The sequence below is a fragment of the Strix uralensis genome, chromosome 2 (genome assembly GCF_047716275.1).
Source record: "Strix uralensis isolate ZFMK-TIS-50842 chromosome 2, bStrUra1, whole genome shotgun sequence".
NCBI lineage: Eukaryota > Metazoa > Chordata > Aves > Strigiformes > Strigidae > Strix > Strix uralensis.
The window spans coordinates 119114028-119131592 of NC_133973.1; the positions used below are offsets into that span (position 1 = coordinate 119114028).

General features: G+C 38.9%; 1 protein-coding gene across 3 annotated transcripts in view; it reads left to right on the plus strand.

Moving 5' to 3' along the window:
* The window catches only part of CRYL1 (crystallin lambda 1), a 64329-nt gene that overhangs the window by 25630 nt on the left and 21134 nt on the right, over nt 1-17565 (plus strand). For all 3 annotated transcript variants that reach the window (XM_074860077.1, XM_074860079.1, XM_074860078.1), the window contains 2 exons: nt 7616-7777; nt 11807-12001. In XM_074860077.1, coding sequence (XP_074716178.1) covers nt 7616-7777; nt 11807-12001 — 357 coding nt within the window. The remainder of the gene's footprint in view (nt 1-7615; nt 7778-11806; nt 12002-17565) is intronic.

Sequence of the window (17565 nt, forward strand, 5' to 3'; positions counted from 1 at the left end):
AAGGATGTGGGGAGGAGGATATCAGTCAACCTGTTTGAGATCTTACTGTCCTTCCCTAAGGGAACAAAAAGGATCTTCATCTCTTCTGTAGCAGCCTGATCAGCTTGTCTGTCTTTGAAAGTTTTGTAGGGCATGTGAACATCATGGAAAAAGATGGATCTCTTCATGACATGATATGACGATAGATGAAGCAAAACTTGCCTTCATTTGTTGTATGTATTTTAAACAAAAACAAAACAAAAAACCACCACACAGTCCTCCACAACCCTCCCAAATCTACAAGTTTGATATTAGAAAATGTAGTTCTGAAAACTAGTACTTCCTCAAATCCTGTTTTGTATTTTGTACTAAAGGTTGAACAAACACTTGTAATTCAGTCATTTATTCTGAACAGTGTAAAAGAGCAGTAACTTGATATTTTTATTGCTCCAGTTCCTTAACAGAGTATGTTTCTGAACTGTAGGAAAGTACAAAATGTTTCCATCTAAATGCTGGATTTCACCTCACCAGAGTGTTATTTACTTGTACAGTATCGTGGTAGAAAATCTTTCATGTCATTCAGGAGGTAGTGATTTAAGAAGCATAGATTTCACACTAGTATGAGCTCATAAATTCAAGACAACTAAGAAGTTATCACTTCTTTAGATTGGAAGTGAGTTATAGCCCTAAATTAATGTATTTTTAAATTAGATTAACCTGAAAGTACCAGTGTTTTAACTGATGCTTTTACAACTGCTTCATAATAAGCTTACTCATGTACTGTCCTTTAGTTGATGGTTTTGAATTCTACTAAAGCTTTTCTGAGTATGAACTTAACACTGTTCTAAAAGATTTGTAGATTTGCTGTAAGATGATTTTATAACTACATTTGAATGGAAATTTAAACAAGTTCAAACCCCATGAATCAGGGTTAAACTCATATGGGGGATTTCCTCCACCTCCAGTCCTCTGCTCCTCAACAGAACAGTGTATTAGAGGACCTTGCCTTTATCAGAAAATTCACATTTACCTGTGCTGCCCTACCAACTACAGAGTTATCCAAAATCAGGCTGGAAGGGCCTTCAGAGTTTACTTAGTCCAACCCCTACCCCAAGGCAGGATCAGTCATACCTGGACAACTGTCTGTTAAAAATGGGTTAACCTGTCCTTAAAATACTCATGTGATGTGATTCCTTCTCCTTCCCTGTGTTAAGCATTTTACTTCAGTGCATACCTACTCCATAGAAAGTCTGTAACTGAAGCCCCAGGATGTGAGCATATGTGACCATGCCTTTCTATTTTATTTATGTTTTTTATAATTGTGTCAAATGGTGATAGTGTGGCCCTGCCATTAACAAATGGCCAGTATGCTTTTCAGTTAAAGGAGCTGCTGTCCTATCCTGCTTTCTTACCGTTGATTTACAGGATACCAGTTCTTGTTCAGGTTGAAAGTAAAGTCTTGGTTGCCAAGGTTGTGTGGCTTGTTTTGGGCTAACTTAAAGTTGTTTTATATCTAAGGAGTCTTTTGTTGCCAAACACATTTTTTGTTAACAATCTGGTATTTGGGCATGTGCTTGAAACCATCTTGGAGGAAGTTACGTACCCAGGTATGTGGAATTAATATCTGCAGGGGAAAAAGGGGCAAACAACCTAATGAGCTTCTGTTCCCTTGTGTTTCTCATATGGTTTGGGTTCCTGCACCCCCTCCAAGTGTTTCAGGGTCAAGTCCCACTTAACCTTATCTCCCTGGTGTGGTGCACAGCCAGGTTGCTCCCCCTGCTTTCCCCATGACCCTAGCTGTTGGGGGCTCCAGTTCTAGTCATGCTTAAACATAATCATGTCAGTTATCAATCTATGCCGTTGGTTGTTTGGGGAGGGGTGTGTGTGTGGGTTTGTTTTTTTTTTTGTTTTTTTTTTTTTTCTTTTAATCGTTCTCATTTGAACTGCTCACAATGCTGATACCACACTGAAAGGTGTGCAGTAGCCTGGGGACTCTGTCAGTAACAGCTGTGTGTGTATATGTCTCATGTTTCTGTGCTGCATCCCAAACCCCATACAGCAGTGAGCAAGAGTGTGTGTCTTCTGCCCAGCTACTGTCCCTCCTCTACCCTCAGATCAGGGTAATAACACTTTCTAGAAGGAGACTAAACATGTTTTCCCCCCACCATCTTTGCAGTCTGAAATGATGCATTTTTGTTTGGCACCTTGTCTTAATATCCTGGTATACTGGTATATCCTCACACTATCCATCTTTAAAGTGTCTCAGAATAAGCATCTAAAACTGCTTCGCCATTTGAGGGGGGAGCATGAAGGAAGAGTACAGACTACTTGCAGTCAAGTATTTGCCTTTGGAATATGTAACAATTTTTAATTTTGTGAAATTACCAAACCTATTTAACATATTAAAAATTTTAGATAGTAATCTAAAGCGTAGTGGTTAACAATAATATCAGAAGCAAAACTGATATTCTGATGTAATAATTTGTTCTGACATTAAAAATACCATTTTATTTCTCTGCTTGTTTCACTAGCTGAACTCCCGAACTCTGCAGTCAAAATGTCACATTTTTTAATTGGGGGTGGTATGGTTCCCCAGGTTCACGTGTGTGACTCTTGTTTACTGAGTAATATGCACATCAGCGTCTGACATAGAATACAAAACAAAGCTCCGGTTTCCTTAATAGAAGGTGCATCTTCAGTCTTCAGAGCAGAAATGTAGACCTAAAGCCTGTAGGAGAAGACCAAACTAGCATGTCAATACAAAAGCCTAAATAGAAATAATAATAATTAGCACTGAAATACTAATGATAGTAATGAGCATTTTAAACACTGGTTTGCTTAAAATAGAATTTGACTTTATGGGTTCTATAAAATGGTGGTAATGACCATTTTGCATCTGCAAGTGGAGCAAATAGATGCAGTCTTGCTTTGATAATTTCAGTAACCTCAACTCTGCCAGTAGTATTGGGGGGAACAGAATTGGTTGTAAAATTGTAGGGTTTAATTTGTAGAGACATTATTTTAACATATGTACTTTTTCTTTATGAAGTCAACTAGGTTTTTATAAGAATCTTATAATTATTACTATAATTATTTAGACGTAAAATTATCTGGCATAGTTGTATTTGACAGTATGGTCACTAGCTGTAGTAATAGTACTTTGAAATCTATTTTTCATTTAGTTAAATTTCCAAGTTTCCTTTTCAGGTGTTTTTAATGTCTATCTTTATACAGGTAACCTGAATGCTGTTTAAAATCCACAGGTCTCTGCTTTATGTAGGTTTATGTTAATTAGGCTTTGTTTTAGAAAGATGATATTCGAAAGTGACTTGGTAGATTGAAAATAGAAAATTATGCCTGAAGTCTTTTCTGGAAAGTTCTCTATCTAGTGGATTGTAACTGTAGAAGATAATGAAAGTATTTGCATAAATGGATTAGGCACCAAAACTTTCAGAGAAGTTGTTTTTCTGACATTCAGAACTCTCTCTCTTAATCCCGTGAAGATACTCATATTCCCACAAAAAGCTGGACATAATGTGGTTCCTGTCGCAGGAGTGCTGACAGTCTGGGTTCAGCCTGTGAGATAATTTGGAGCTTTGAAAGCTGCTGCTATGTCTTCATTCTACAAGAGGAGAGTACTGCTGTCACTTGACTCTGGGAACTATTCTACAGAAGTGCCTCAAAATTGTTAGCTAAATCACAGCACTGAAAAGCTGAGACCACTTAAAATGCTGTAACTTGTATATATATATGCCAGGGTTTGTGGCATGTTTGGAGATCCTCACTTAACTGCTGAAGATGAAGAGCATCCTTGTAGCAATCTAAGTGGTTATGGCTTCTGAACAGTTTATGTGCTACTTGAAGCCATGTTGAGTTTACTGGGAAGAGGGAAGTCATGAAACTCTTGAAAGTGATTTCCTACCTAAGTTGTGGTTAGGGCAAGGCTAAAGGGTGCTCTTGTTGTAGCAGCTGCTGCATGGCAGTGAAGTACAGCTTTTGGGGGTTAGGTGGTGCAAGACAGAGGTAGGAGAGGATTAGCTGCCTACATGCTGTGAGCTAGCATGCACAGAGCTCTGCCTTGGTTTGAACGAAGAGCCAGTTGAGAGATTATGTCAGGATTAACAGGACCACCAGTGTGGAAGACGTTGTGGTAGATGTGTGCTACAGACCACCTGATCAGAAAGAAGGCCTTCTTCAGACAACTGGAAGAAGTCTCATGCTTACAGGCCCTTGTCTTCATGGAGAGGCTTCAGCCACATATATCTCCCGGAGGGACAGCACAGGAGAGCACATATAATTCAGGAGGCTTCTGGAATGCATTCATGGTAACTTCCTGACACAGGTGGTTGAGGAGCAGAAGAGGGGACATGCTGTGCTGGACCTCATACAAACAAGGAATTGGAGATGTGAAGGTTGGGGGAAAGCCTTGGCTACAGTGATTTTGAGATGGAGTTGAGGATCCTGAGAGAAGGAAGCCAAAAAGTGAGATCACAGCCCTGGACTTCAGGGAAGACAACTTTGGACTGTTCAGCCCAAATCTGCTTGGAAGAATCCCATGGCATGGGATACAGTCCTGGAATGAAGAGGGGTCTAGGAGAGCTCAAGATTGATCTGTCTTCACTTACAGCAGTTTACATTATCATAAATCTCCATATTAAGAATGCCAGGGAAGAAATGTTTTCTTGATTATGTTTTGTATATGCAGCAGCCAGAATCTAGTCAGGAGGTGGGAACTCATCACTGTACATCTGCGGATTTCAAACTTCATTATGCAGCAATTCTGTATGCTTGGTGACTGCTGTCAGACTGTATTTTCTATTGGGAGGGCTCCATGCTGCTCCCTGTTACAGCATCTCCAGATGCTCTTAGAGAAAGTAGCTCGCTTGTTGCTGAATGGTTGCTAACCTTTGACCTTCTCTATGCCAGCTTAAATCTTTGGCTTTCACCTTGTACTGTCATGCTTGTATAGGACAATACCACTTATTTTAGGACCATACCACTGTGTTGCAGTGCTTTACTTCAGGCCATGCTTTGTTTCTTTCATCTCCCAATGCTAATAAATCCATGGCCTTGGCAGCGATTTCCATTGCTAGTGTAAGGAGAAGGTATTTTGCAAGATAGTGTTTTGGGGAGTTTTCCTAGAAGGTGGTACAGGTGACTTGCAACCTTGGTATATCTGAGAGTGGATGGGAAGAACCTGGGTAGATGCCAGCATTTAAATATAGGTAAATGAAGTTGTGTGCTTAGATAAGCATGGACGTGTGTGGGAGCACAGATGGTGGATAGCATGGTGGGAAGGGCCTGTACAAAACCACAAAGATGCTGGATTTAAACAGATAAAACTGCCTAGCTTTCCATGTACTGGTATTCAAGGGGTTGTGTCATACGAGCGCAACTTTTTAATGAGGGGCAACTAGACCTCAAACACCTTGTCTGGGTATGAGTGTTGTCTGCTAGGGAGAGAATCTAGTACACGTTTATCTTTGTGTCATTCTTTATGTTCTCTGAACATGTGTTTGGATAGCGTGATGCCTGTTACCTTTAAGCCTCTAATTCAATACAACTCTTTCAGGAGGTGGGTTTTAAAAATGTACTGTCATGTTCTGATCAGGCTGTTAAAAAAAGGTGTCTAATAAAGTTTAAATTGGAAGTCAGATTAGTAGCAACCTAGTTCAGGTGCTTAGGCCTTGGAATAAAGATGTACTGTTTACTGCAAGTGAGAAGTGTAATCTTCTTTACAAAAAGGGCACAGAAATATACAGTGTCACTTAAAATGCGTAGAGGTGTATGCTAACCTTTTTGCACTGATTCTTTGAGAGAGACTGTGGTAGCTTTAAATAAAACCGTATCTTATCTGCTCCCTGTTTGATCTTTTCTTTCTCAGGGTAAACAGAATAGCTTCAGACCTCTCCAGGCTTTGTAACTGACAGCAAGTGAGGTTCCTGTTTAATGGATTGTTTAGAGATTATTTTCCCCCTGTTCTTCAGGGAATTGGTGTCTCTGAGAAAATAATTGCATGCTTGATGAGGACAGAAACTTTTTTGCAGTGGTCCAACAACCTGAATACAATTGTGACACTATTCTAGAAGCTTCAAGCAAATGGCCCATTCAGAAACCTTACGTAACCATGGCAGGTTTGAATTTCCAGCAGATTTGAGTTTGCCTTTTTGATTATCATCTGATGTGAGAGGAGGCTTAGAGTTTCAAGTTCACAATAAACCTATTCAGAGCAACTCTTTTCTTAGCTTGAACAGGATCTGCAGAGTTCTCTTCATCTTTGGCTTTACTAAAAGAAACTATTTAAACTTAACCAACAAGCAGGGATTCTGGAATTATAAGCAGAGTATCATTTTGTTTTGATAAGGCTGTCTATTACTTTGGGCTCTATCTAGAGTTCTTAAACGACCCTGTTTATCTCTTCTGCATCATGGAACTTTTAGTACTATTCCATGCAACTTGCTTATTTTTTAGAACTTCAAATTACTTTTAACCCACTTACTAGGTTAAAAACTCTGACCCTGGGCATTTCTGCCAGAGAGTCTTGTCTGAAGCTGCAGGTATTAAATGTAAATTTTGTATTATATTAAATGTATAGGCTTCTTCCCTACCCTCATGTGCAGTTAAGCATAACAGGAAGGACAGAATGAAGTACTGACAGGTGGGAGAAGGTTGGAGTTGGAAAAGCGCAGGTATTTTCTGTGTGTTTTAAGGGGAGAGCTGAGGTTTTGCAAGTTAGAGATCCTGTTTGGATTTTTTTAAGCCCTTCCAAAAAACCCAGAAAACAAGCTGACTTTGTTCCCATTTTCTTCTCATAGACAGACATCTTTCCTCTTGATCGTGGGATCCACTGTAGTTATTCTCTCATGTCCTTATTGCTCCCAGACTTGTGGACTTTTGCATGCTCTCCTCAGGCAGCTCCTGGGGATAGCTTTGAAATTCTAGTGACTGTAGCTTGTCGTTCTTAGCTCATACATGTGAAACTTCACACAATACTGCAGAGCTGAACATGCTCAATAGCTTTGGGAGAAGTTCTGATAGCATGAGTTCTGCTTCAGAAATCTTTCTCAGAGTTGAAGTGAATGGTGATATTTAAGCTTTTTAAGTGTAAGGGTCACTGAGAGGTGTTTTAGTGCAGGTTCCAGAACTAGCTTGGAATCTCCTGCCATAGTTCTGGAGATTGTAAGTTTTTAGTCGTTTGAGATACACCTATTCATTTCCATCTTGTCTGAGAGAGAATAATGACTTCTATCATGTGAGAGTCTCTTAAAAAAACAAACAAAAAAAACCCCAAAACCCAAAAAAAACCAAAACCAGAGACTAGGTCTTATTCCTCCATACTGTGTTACCTCTGTGTGTGAGTAAAAGTCTATTTTAGACAGAGTCATTTGTTTTATGTTATATCTCCTGTGGTGTGTGGTGGTCCATCTTCTGCTATAAACTCTTGGGCTTTCAATTTCCTTATGTGTGGGAAGGTATTTTTGTTTTATGGCTCACTGGTGTATTTAGGCTGATTAAAATACATGGTTTGTGCCGAGTTCCTAGGTGTCAAGGTGGGGTCAGTGAAGTCTGAAATATATGGATAAGTATTATTAAACTAGAAGACTTCTAATACTGTGTTGTTTTTTTTTAATTCCAGGAATGTACTCCGGAGAACCTGGAACTGAAAAAGAAGATTTTCGGTCAGTTAGATCTTATTGTTGGCAACACTGTTATCTTGAGCAGCTCGACCTCTTGTCTCTTACCCAGCAAATTGTTCACTGGCCTTAAACATGTTAAGCAGTGTATTGTGTCACATCCTGTAAGTATGATGGCATTGTCTTGTTTTTTAGCAGTACAGGTGTTTAACTGCATCCCAAACTCTTCCCTGCAGACTGAGAGATATAGAAGGATATTTGGACTGCTTGTGTGCCATCGTTAGTGTGCAGGGGCCTGACTTATCAGAAAAGCTTTAGTTTGGTCATTCTGTGAGCAGCAGCATCTACTAAATTGAGAGGATGTATGCATGTTTCTTACCATTGGCTCAAGATATGTTCTCTGTAAGCTGTTGTGTTCATATCGCATGTTAGTCAAACTACTGGCTCGCAAAATGTAGGAATTCTGTGTTTTGAAGACAAACCTATAAAATTCCCTACTTTCTTCTTGTGACATCTTTAGTTTCTTCTAGTATCCTTTTTCAGCTGCTATTGGGTAACAGTAAGTATCCAAACAGTGAGCTGCATGTGCTTATCAGGTAATGTCGATGAAAGATGGAAGGTTTTGACTCTGGTTTCTTCAGACTTCTAATGCAGAAGCAGTATAACTGAAGAGGAAAAGCAGGTGGATGAAATGGAACAAATTGTACTTGGAGGTGAACTTGCATGTTTTGTGACCAGCTGGGACAGGGCAGTGATGCAGAAATGGCATGACTAGAGGTGGCAGCAGAACCTCAAAATGCTGAAGGACACTTGTGAACCTCTGTAGAGGTCTGTGTGGGGCTGCCAGACAGCAGTTTATCACATCTCTCCTCAGCACGGAAGAGCATTTTGTCTTGATCACTGTGTTTCTTACTGCTTCTGTTTTCCACAACTTGGTAACTAATGTTAGTCTGGCATTTGACAGATCTGTTAAGAGGACTGTTGTTATGAAGGTTTGCAGTATCTGGAGAAAGGTACTGCTCTGCTGTCTGCAATTTTGGTGACTACATGCTGTTTCTGCAGGGCATCCCTCAGGGTGTAATGCAAATGTCAGTTCCCTGGGCATGCTCAAGTGTGGCAGTGTGAACACAAAAATACAGCACTACTTTACTGTAATGTCTCTACAGCTACCTGTAGCCTAATGCTGCAGTGTCAAAGCATTTGGTCAGTCCCTTTCTGACACCCCTTCACCACCAGCATTGTGCCTTGGGGTGACTGGGAATCAAAAGGAACAAAAGGATTCATTTCTTTCTGTATAATTAGTTTTCATTCCCTTTTAATGAAAAAAAGAAGTAAAACTTCAAAGTATGTATCTGTGCCTAGGTTTAGCCTTCCTCCAGTCTAAAATTCAGTAGTTCCTTATCTCATATTTCCAGGGTTGTAACTTTCTGAAGTGGGAGAAAAGACATAATGTCTCTTCTAGATTTCTCTATTAAGTAACTATAGCTGTGATTTCTTTTTTTTTTTTTTTTAACCAGTTCCTGGGCTTCTGCCTATTCTCTGACTGTTGGTCAGTCTTTGATTTTACATTGTTCTTTCTTAACTGTTTTCCCAAGTTGGTCTGTACCAGTTGACCTGTTTAGTCTAAGCTGCAGTCTTTATAGGAGCCACTTCTGAAACCAGGTTTTATCAGATCTGGAAAGGTGGCTAGTCCCTGCGTAAACATTTTCTAGGTTGCTGTTTTAAGGGTACATGTATTTTCCAAAGCAAATACTCTGGAGTGCCTTAAAATGTCTAGTTGTTCTGAAGTGGCTTTGCAGTCCCACTGAGACTATTTTCTTAGTAATCTCAGCTTCACTCGGAGGGGAGTGTACTGGAGAAACTGTGAGCCAGTGTACTCTTTCAGGGGCCTTTCTGCATCTGTTATATCAGGAAACATGATTGCTTTGTAGTAGTTGTTGGCTTTTAGTGGTTTTTATTTTAACCATGGCCTTATTAACATCTTGAATGCAACAGTAGGATATGGGGAACGGTGGCTGCAGGAGGCAAGCAGCTCTGGAAGACACTGTGAAAACAAGAAGTGTGGAATTTGATATACCAGAAAAAGTAAAAGCTAAAGTTGTAAAGCCTCTGGCACAGGTGAGCATGTTGAGGAGAAATGAAATAAAATGCCCAAAGGGCAGAAGGAGCTCATTTTTTTTGCTTAACATAGTGATAGGTTCAGTAATTAGAAAAAAATAAATGAAATCCCATAGCACAGCTGTGTGTTAGAAGTGCATGCCATACTTGTAGGTACAGCTGTTCTCTGCAGGCAGTTTCAGGTAGTGTATCGGTAGAGCTCTTCTGCAGAGCAGTTCATTTCTCATGTACTGTATATGTCTGCTAGGTCACACAGCTAGAAATACAGAGCTAGAGGAGACTCTGCCATTGAGTGAAGTTCCTTTCTGTACAGGAAGTCATATAATCAAATCACCTTAAAAATGTATTAAACTCTGTTAGATTTCTTTTTTAACTCCACTAGTCCTGCTGGAAGTTGTTTGTTAATAAGATTGGAACAAAAATTACAAGTCCATTAAAATTAATTTGATGTTTGTTGGCAACTTTCATGTAGTTAATTCTTTCTCTGTGTTTACTTTGTCATATCTTTTCTTAGCTTTCATTTTGTTAGGCTGAGTAAGGTAAGCTCTTTCGAAGAAGGGCTTTGCATTCCCCTTCTCATTTTTAGAAACCTTCCCCCACTCTTGATTTCATCCATGTTTTACCACTTTTTAATTTTTACCAACATCTATTATCTCACTCCTAAAAAATTGTCTTCCTAAGTCTCCTCAGTATGATCATGAACACACCCATATACTCCCCGTGCCAGGTTCATGAAATAGAATATTTCAATAAGATGACTGTCAACACTAATCTTGGAATAAATTTATAATAGCCTCTGTCTCTCTCAACAATTAACTTGTCTTCCTGATTGGAACCTATGATATTCTTAAGGGTTAGAAAAGCTTTCAGAGAACTTCTTGGTGCTTGCGGTGTTTTGGGTCTTGCTAAATTGCCTGGCACCACACCTATGATGGTGCAGTGTTGGTGGTGGCACTGCCAAAGAGACTGATGTGAGAAAGGTTATGTTGGAACACAAGGCACTTTAAAGGGGAATGAAGTGTGTTACATCAGTAGTTAGAGCAGATGTAACCTACATCAGGTTATGCATTGGTCAGACCCTACAGTAAAGGGAACCATGTAAGTACTGAAAAGAAAGAATAGACAGAGGAAAGACTGCAATTACTGTGACTAAATCCTGTACTTGCATTTACATGAGGCTGTTAAGAGCAGTTTGCTATAAGGGAGCATGGTGAAAGAGTTAGTACTTAATTAACATGCTTTAAATGCCAGTGTTATATGTGGTAGTAATTTATGATATGTTAGCTCCTTCTATTGCCTGGAAACTAGACTGAGAGCTGATTCTAATACCTTAAGAATATGACTGAAGGGCTACTGCTTTTGGAAAGACCATGCAGGCAGTGTTACTGCCTGTACCACTATGACCTGAAGAACTTTTAGCTGTTTCTAGGATGTTCTTCAGAATTTTTTGTTTATTACTTCAAAAATACATTGCACAAAGGTCTTGACTTGATGAGAAATTACATTTTGGAAGAGTCGGGGGGAGAGAAATTTTTTTTTTAAAGTAGGTACTGTGTTTGAAGGTAACCTGTTCTACAACTTTTTCAAAGTATGTTTTTTGTGTTTAGCATATATTTACAGGCTTGGGCCAGTAGCAGCTTATCTATTAGGTGTTGCATCTTACAGGTGGTGTTTAGCAATAATTTTGTTATAAAGTTCATGAATATCTAGAAGGAAGTGCCTTGCTTCATTTGGAAAGACAGGTGGTGACCATATGTCTTAGAACAACAGCCTGAAGACTATAGAAGACTATAAAGTCTTCTAGTACTGTTTGAGTGCTGTCATCTTTAGTGTAGCTCCATGAACTTCACAGGGGTTAAACAGAGTTAGATTTAATGCAATATTAATTATTTCTTTTATTTGAATTAATACACCAGCTTTTATTGGATTAGTGAAGTCTTTCAGGGTCTGAAGATCAGGCTTACTGTGTTCACTGGAAAATATCCACGCTAGTAGCAAGCTATAAAGATACTTTACATTAACTTGTTCTGTTAATCTGTGATAGTTGACATTCTTCTTTTGTGTTTCTTCTCAAGGTAAATCCACCTTACTTTGTGCCATTGGTTGAAATCGTTCCTCATCCAGAAACAGATCCTTCTACTATAGAGAGCACATATGCTCTGATGAAGAAGATTGGTCAATCTCCTGTCAAACTAAACAGAGAAACTGAGGGGTTTGTTCTGAATCGGCTCCAGTATGCAGTGATAAGTGAAGCCTGGAGACTTGTGGGTGTATGTATATTTTTTTTTTCTAATTCCTACACACATGTGCTGCCAGTTTTGTAGATGTGACAAGCAAGATTGTTAAACTGTCCCTTATGAACATGAAATATATATTAACATGTAAATTAAAACCAGTAGGAAGTGATGTCAGTTATTTATAACAAAGATGACAAATTTATAGGAAATCTAAATATACAAAGACTGACAAAACCAAAGTGATCATAACAACTGTCCTTTATCTTGCTTTCTTTTCAGAATACTGTCATTTTCAGGACAATCAAAAGAACAGTCTTAAAAGCACAGAATTCAAAATACCGACTCGTCTTTCTTCCGTGTTGTCTCATCATTTCCTGTTGTTTTCACAGTGTTCCTGGCCCACTGTACAGTGGTTACGAACATAATATTTTAAATGGTTTTCTATTTGGTCTTTCGGGAATTGCACTCATAGGTTCAACAGTTACTTGATACTTGTAGGTAAAGATAGATTTCTCCTCCTCCTGCCCATTCAGATTTCTAGCTGAGAATCATTTGTTTGTGCCCCTTCAGCTTTTCCCACAGTTACCTGTTCTGTGCTGCAAAGTCTGATCTTTCATCAGGAAGAGCTGAATTATAAGTCTATTGCTATTCTGTTGAGAAGAGATTCAGTTGGGCTTGAGTAGGGCTTACTTTTTTGTCATAGTGGTTTGATTTTTCAAGCTGTTTAAAACAACCATGCACACAAATATAGGTAAAGATGTTAAAACCAAGGTAATATTAATGTATCATAAACAAAACAACTCTTTTTCCAAAGCAGTATCTAAACATAGTTGCTGAACGGATTTTGCTTACCTGTAGTTAGCTTCCACTAGCAACACAATACAACAATATAAAGGAATTGGTGAAGAATAATAATAAGTAAAACAATGTTGCTAGGAATGAACTGATCTTCTGCTGGAGATGTTTCTGTAAATTAAGAAAAAGGTTTCCTTTATTAAAAAGTTAACACAAAGTCTTAAGTATATGGTAAGAAAGACCCCATCAGAAAGCTGTAGTCATGTTGAAAGACACAAGATAGAAAGGATAGTAACCTCTAAATTAGTTTTGAAACTGTAATAACAGTGGTGAAAAAAGATTTTTGAGAATAAAATTGTAAAAACGACAACTAAAAAATGTGAACAAGGAAAGTAAGTTCATGGTGAAAAAGCTAGCTGAACTGCAATGTTCACTGTTAAGGAGGCTCCCACACTAACCTTTTCTTGAAAGGAAGGGATCTGATGTAGAAGTAGAACAAATCATGCTAAGAATAAGATTTTTTTTTTTTGGAGGAGGAAAGAGTACATGAATAATGGCAGACTGTGAAGGAGAAATGGGACTTATCTGAGAATCCCAAAACTCAAATGTGAAGTTGATGAAATACTGATTTAAGAACCTTTTTACACACCAACTAGCATAATACTGCAGAATTGGAAGTTAGCACTTAGACCTTAGCTCTTTTAAAAGAGTTTGAAGAGTCTCATTGGGAAACCATGGACCAGTAAGTCTTGGTGATGTGTATGTATATTGATATAATACCCTTGGTCACCACAGGTATCCAGGGAAGTAATGCCTCAAAAATCTACTAGGATTCTTTCATGTCTCTGAGAGGCATAAACTGAATTGTGGAAGTTGCTGCCATAGAAACCTAGGATGCTAAAAATATGAATGCATTCAGGGAACATTTAGACACATTCATGTTAGAGGAACAGTGTGCAGGAGCAACCTCCAGCTATTGAAATCTCAAAGACTGGACTGCTGGGAGCTGAGGCAGTACATATTGAAAGCATCCCTGTATTTGGTCTTTGGTTATGGAAAGAGTATAAGAACACTTCATGGGCTACTATTGGAAAAGAAGTATTGATTTGAGGTGAACCTTCACTATGAACCTGTATGGATGCTTTTGTGGGGGTGGTGGCATGTAAAGAGTAACAAAATCGTGCTTGAAGAACTGACAATGAAAGTTGCTTTCATTGTGCATCATCAAAGTTTCCAAGTTGTTCTGTTTTTGTCTAATTTTATTGCGTTTCAGGCAAATACACATTTAGACCGTAACAACTTCAAGGCTGTATGTCCATTCCAAAAGCCTGGACAAATAGCAGTTATCAAAGGTGTATAGTTTCAGCTGTGTGACTTCAGGCTACACACTGCCTTTGATGGAAGGAATATCACTGCAGATAGGCGAGAGCTGCAAGCCTAAGGCAGTTTCTGTGTTCCTACTGCTGTGCTGCCAACTTAATTTTTATTGCAAGTTATGTTCTCTTGGTGTTTTCCACTTTCAAAGTGCGGAAAAATAGTTCTTGCTTCTGATTTTTAAGTCACTTTTCAGTCATTATTGTTGGAGGGTTAAAATACTGAAAATGTCCGCTTCCCCACCTCACAGTCTTTGTGAGGCTCCTAAAAATCAAGTTTTACTCACATTGATTCCTTCTGGTAACAAAAGTTTTCATTACTTTAAAAAGCACTGGAGGTGAAAGATAAATGATGAATATTAGCAGGAGAGGACATATTAATAAAGTGTTCTTGTCCAAAATGACCATGCTATTAATCCTTTTGTGGTTAGATATGTAAATTATGTTTATTGGATGAGGCAATCCGAGTCAGCTTGGATGCAGAACACAGGCATTCTTATGAAATTACTTATGAATACTGTGGTATTTTGATGCTAATAATTGTATATTGCTTTTGACTATTGTAAAAGAAGAATGAGATGGAACCATAAAACGTAATTTCAAGCTTAGTTGTTTTATTAGTGGTTGTAAAGGTCTGAACAAGTATCTTTGGATGTCTACAATTACATATCATAAACTGATCAGTGTTCCTATTTCTATTATAAGTTTTCTTTAACATGGCGAGTGCTGTGTTGTTACTGGAGGACTGTTGTATTTGCACTGCAGTGTATCAGTTCTTTGCCACATAGCAAGGACATAAATATTCCCAATGCAAATGCTATATGTGAACCAGGAGAGAAACACAGCAGCAGTCTCCAAGTGTTTTGCAGCCACTTGAAAAGCTCTTAAATCAGCCCCTTTATGTAAACAACTATATGTTTTGAGGACTTTGAGATGTGAACTTGAAAGTTCTCGTCTGCATCCTCCCCCCCAAAATATTTATAGTAATGGCAGGGGAGTGATCTTACACATGCACCCATGTGCACATATACTTTTATCAAAGTCCAAATTCAGACACTTTTGCATGGACCAAAACAGTTGGGTTTCTGTCTTATTTCGGTGTTGGGGTTTTTTTTGTCAGTTGAACTCATTTCATTCAAGAAACTAGTGGAAGCTTCTCCAGTAGAAGCATTTGTGTAGTGTTAAAAAAGGCATTGGTGGTAGGACAGTCATGCAGGTATAGCTGCACTAACAACATTTATCTGGAAAATTTTATCACAAAGGGACTGAGCAGCTTGCAGGATGCGTTTTAGTTCCCAAATGTACCTTGGCAACTGATGACCTGCTAGTCCCTCTCTTCTGTAGTAGGGCTGTGTTGGGATGTGTGAGGCATGGGACAGGGATTATACGATAGGAGAAGGGCTCTGATACTGAGCATGAACATGGTCATGGGGCTGTACAGAAAGCAATGTGGTAAATATAGCTGCTTGCTGGATGATGTGTGGGGCTCACCAACTTCTGCCATGTGGGTCCAAGAGTAGGAGAGGCTATAACACAGACAGAAATCTGAGGTAAGGCCCTGCCAGCAGATTGAGTTCAGGCTGAGACTCCACATGGTGCTCAAATTGCATATGGGCATAGATACTGGAGCAAAGAGAGAAGTGTAATTCAGGTCAAAGTGATGAAAGCAGCAACGAGAAACCTGGATATCTGGATACAGTTTGTCTTTGCCAGAGGTACTGGGGTCCCCAGGAGCATACCCAGGGAGGCTGAGATCTTGAAACTGGGCACGAAATGAGTGCTGTGAATGCAGGACTGGGCCAAATGTGGGAGTGGTAAGTATGGAGTCAGGGTGGTGAAAAATTAGGAGGCTTGAAGGTTGACATCTGAATTTGTAGGAAAGCAGGAGACTGAAAACTCATTTGGACACGTACAGTTGCATGCTAAGAACTTTGACCATGTGGATAATCAGGAACATGGATTTAAGGATGCAGAAGCATGTCTTTACAAGAACTTAAAAGCAAAGACCATAGATTCTTTTATGGAGTTCAAGCAAGAGCTCCCCTTTGAGGCAATAGTGCTACAATGAGATGTTTCATTTTGGATCTGAGTTAGTCTTTTGTGTGACAGGATGTCTTTTTGAACATTATTTTGACTTGCAAGTCACGAGCATTTGGGCAACAGAGGTGTTTGTGGCAGGATCTCTTTGCATCGATTATCTCTGTCTCCCATGCTCCATGCTTATTCCATGAAAATGCAGATACTGGGAACACTTCAGTCAGTCTCTTTAAGGTCATGTATCTGAGAACTTTCAGTAGGATTACACAACATGTGTGAAATTGATGTTCTTTGGTCTCTGATAGAAGTGTTGCAAAGCTGATTATCGTGAGAGTAAAAGACGTACTGTGAGATGTTGAGGTGGAAGGTCCTTATTCCTCTCTTCTCAACCCTAAATTTTGGTACTACAAGTTTGGAACCGTTAGAATAATCTATAGCCAATAATAGGAAAAATGTCTCAAACAGCTTTCTCTATTTTTCTGTGTTACCATTTATTTACTTTTTCATGCCTCCATTGACAGTGGTCACTTGTCTATCTGATTTTGTTTGTAACTCCTTGGAGCAGAGACTTATTGCCTTTATTTGCCTGGGAAACACCCTATGCACTGCCGACACTATTACTTTTGTACTTTTACCAGTACTAATACGTTCTATAATATCTTGGGATTATGTTGCAAAAGAGTGTTAGTTAAATAGCTTAACTTTGTCTTGTTCTGAAGGTAAAGTTTTGGTTAACTTCATCCAGAAAATAACCAAACAGTTTCACCAATGCTTTATATCAGAAGTGTCAAACCTTACTCTGAACATCTGGGACTGTCCTTTTACTGTGGATTACTGAGTGGAAACTTACCTTGGCGAAGTATTTTTCGAAACATCACCTGGAATTTGCAAAGAGGTCATGAAGTACAACAGCAGAGATAGTGAGGAGAATGTGGCAGTTTTTCAGCCCTGATCTAATTTAGGAGTTTCAGCTGCTTTTAAGAACCTGCTAAAACTATTTTGCTTGATGAATTGTATGATAAGTGTCTTTAGAGTCTGTATTTTCCTCTGTATAAGCTTTTGATACTGTCTTAATGTATTTTTTTCTTTAAAAGTGGGTTTTCTTTTAGGTTATACTCGTTGTAGAAGACAAGAAGAATGGGCAGCCCTGCCATTTTTGTTAATCTTTTGGAAAATAAACAGTCATGGTTTGGCTGTGTGTCTATTTTAGTTCATTTTCACAGCAATCAGGTGCATTGGCTTCAGTCTCTAATTTATGTACCTCTCCCTTCTCAGGTGACTATCTTGGCAGTCCTTAAATGCTGGCAAGACTTTTTAAATTCCAAATTCCTCATTATTAATAATTGTATTATAGTGTTATACAGAGGACCTTTCCAAAAGATCAAAGATAAG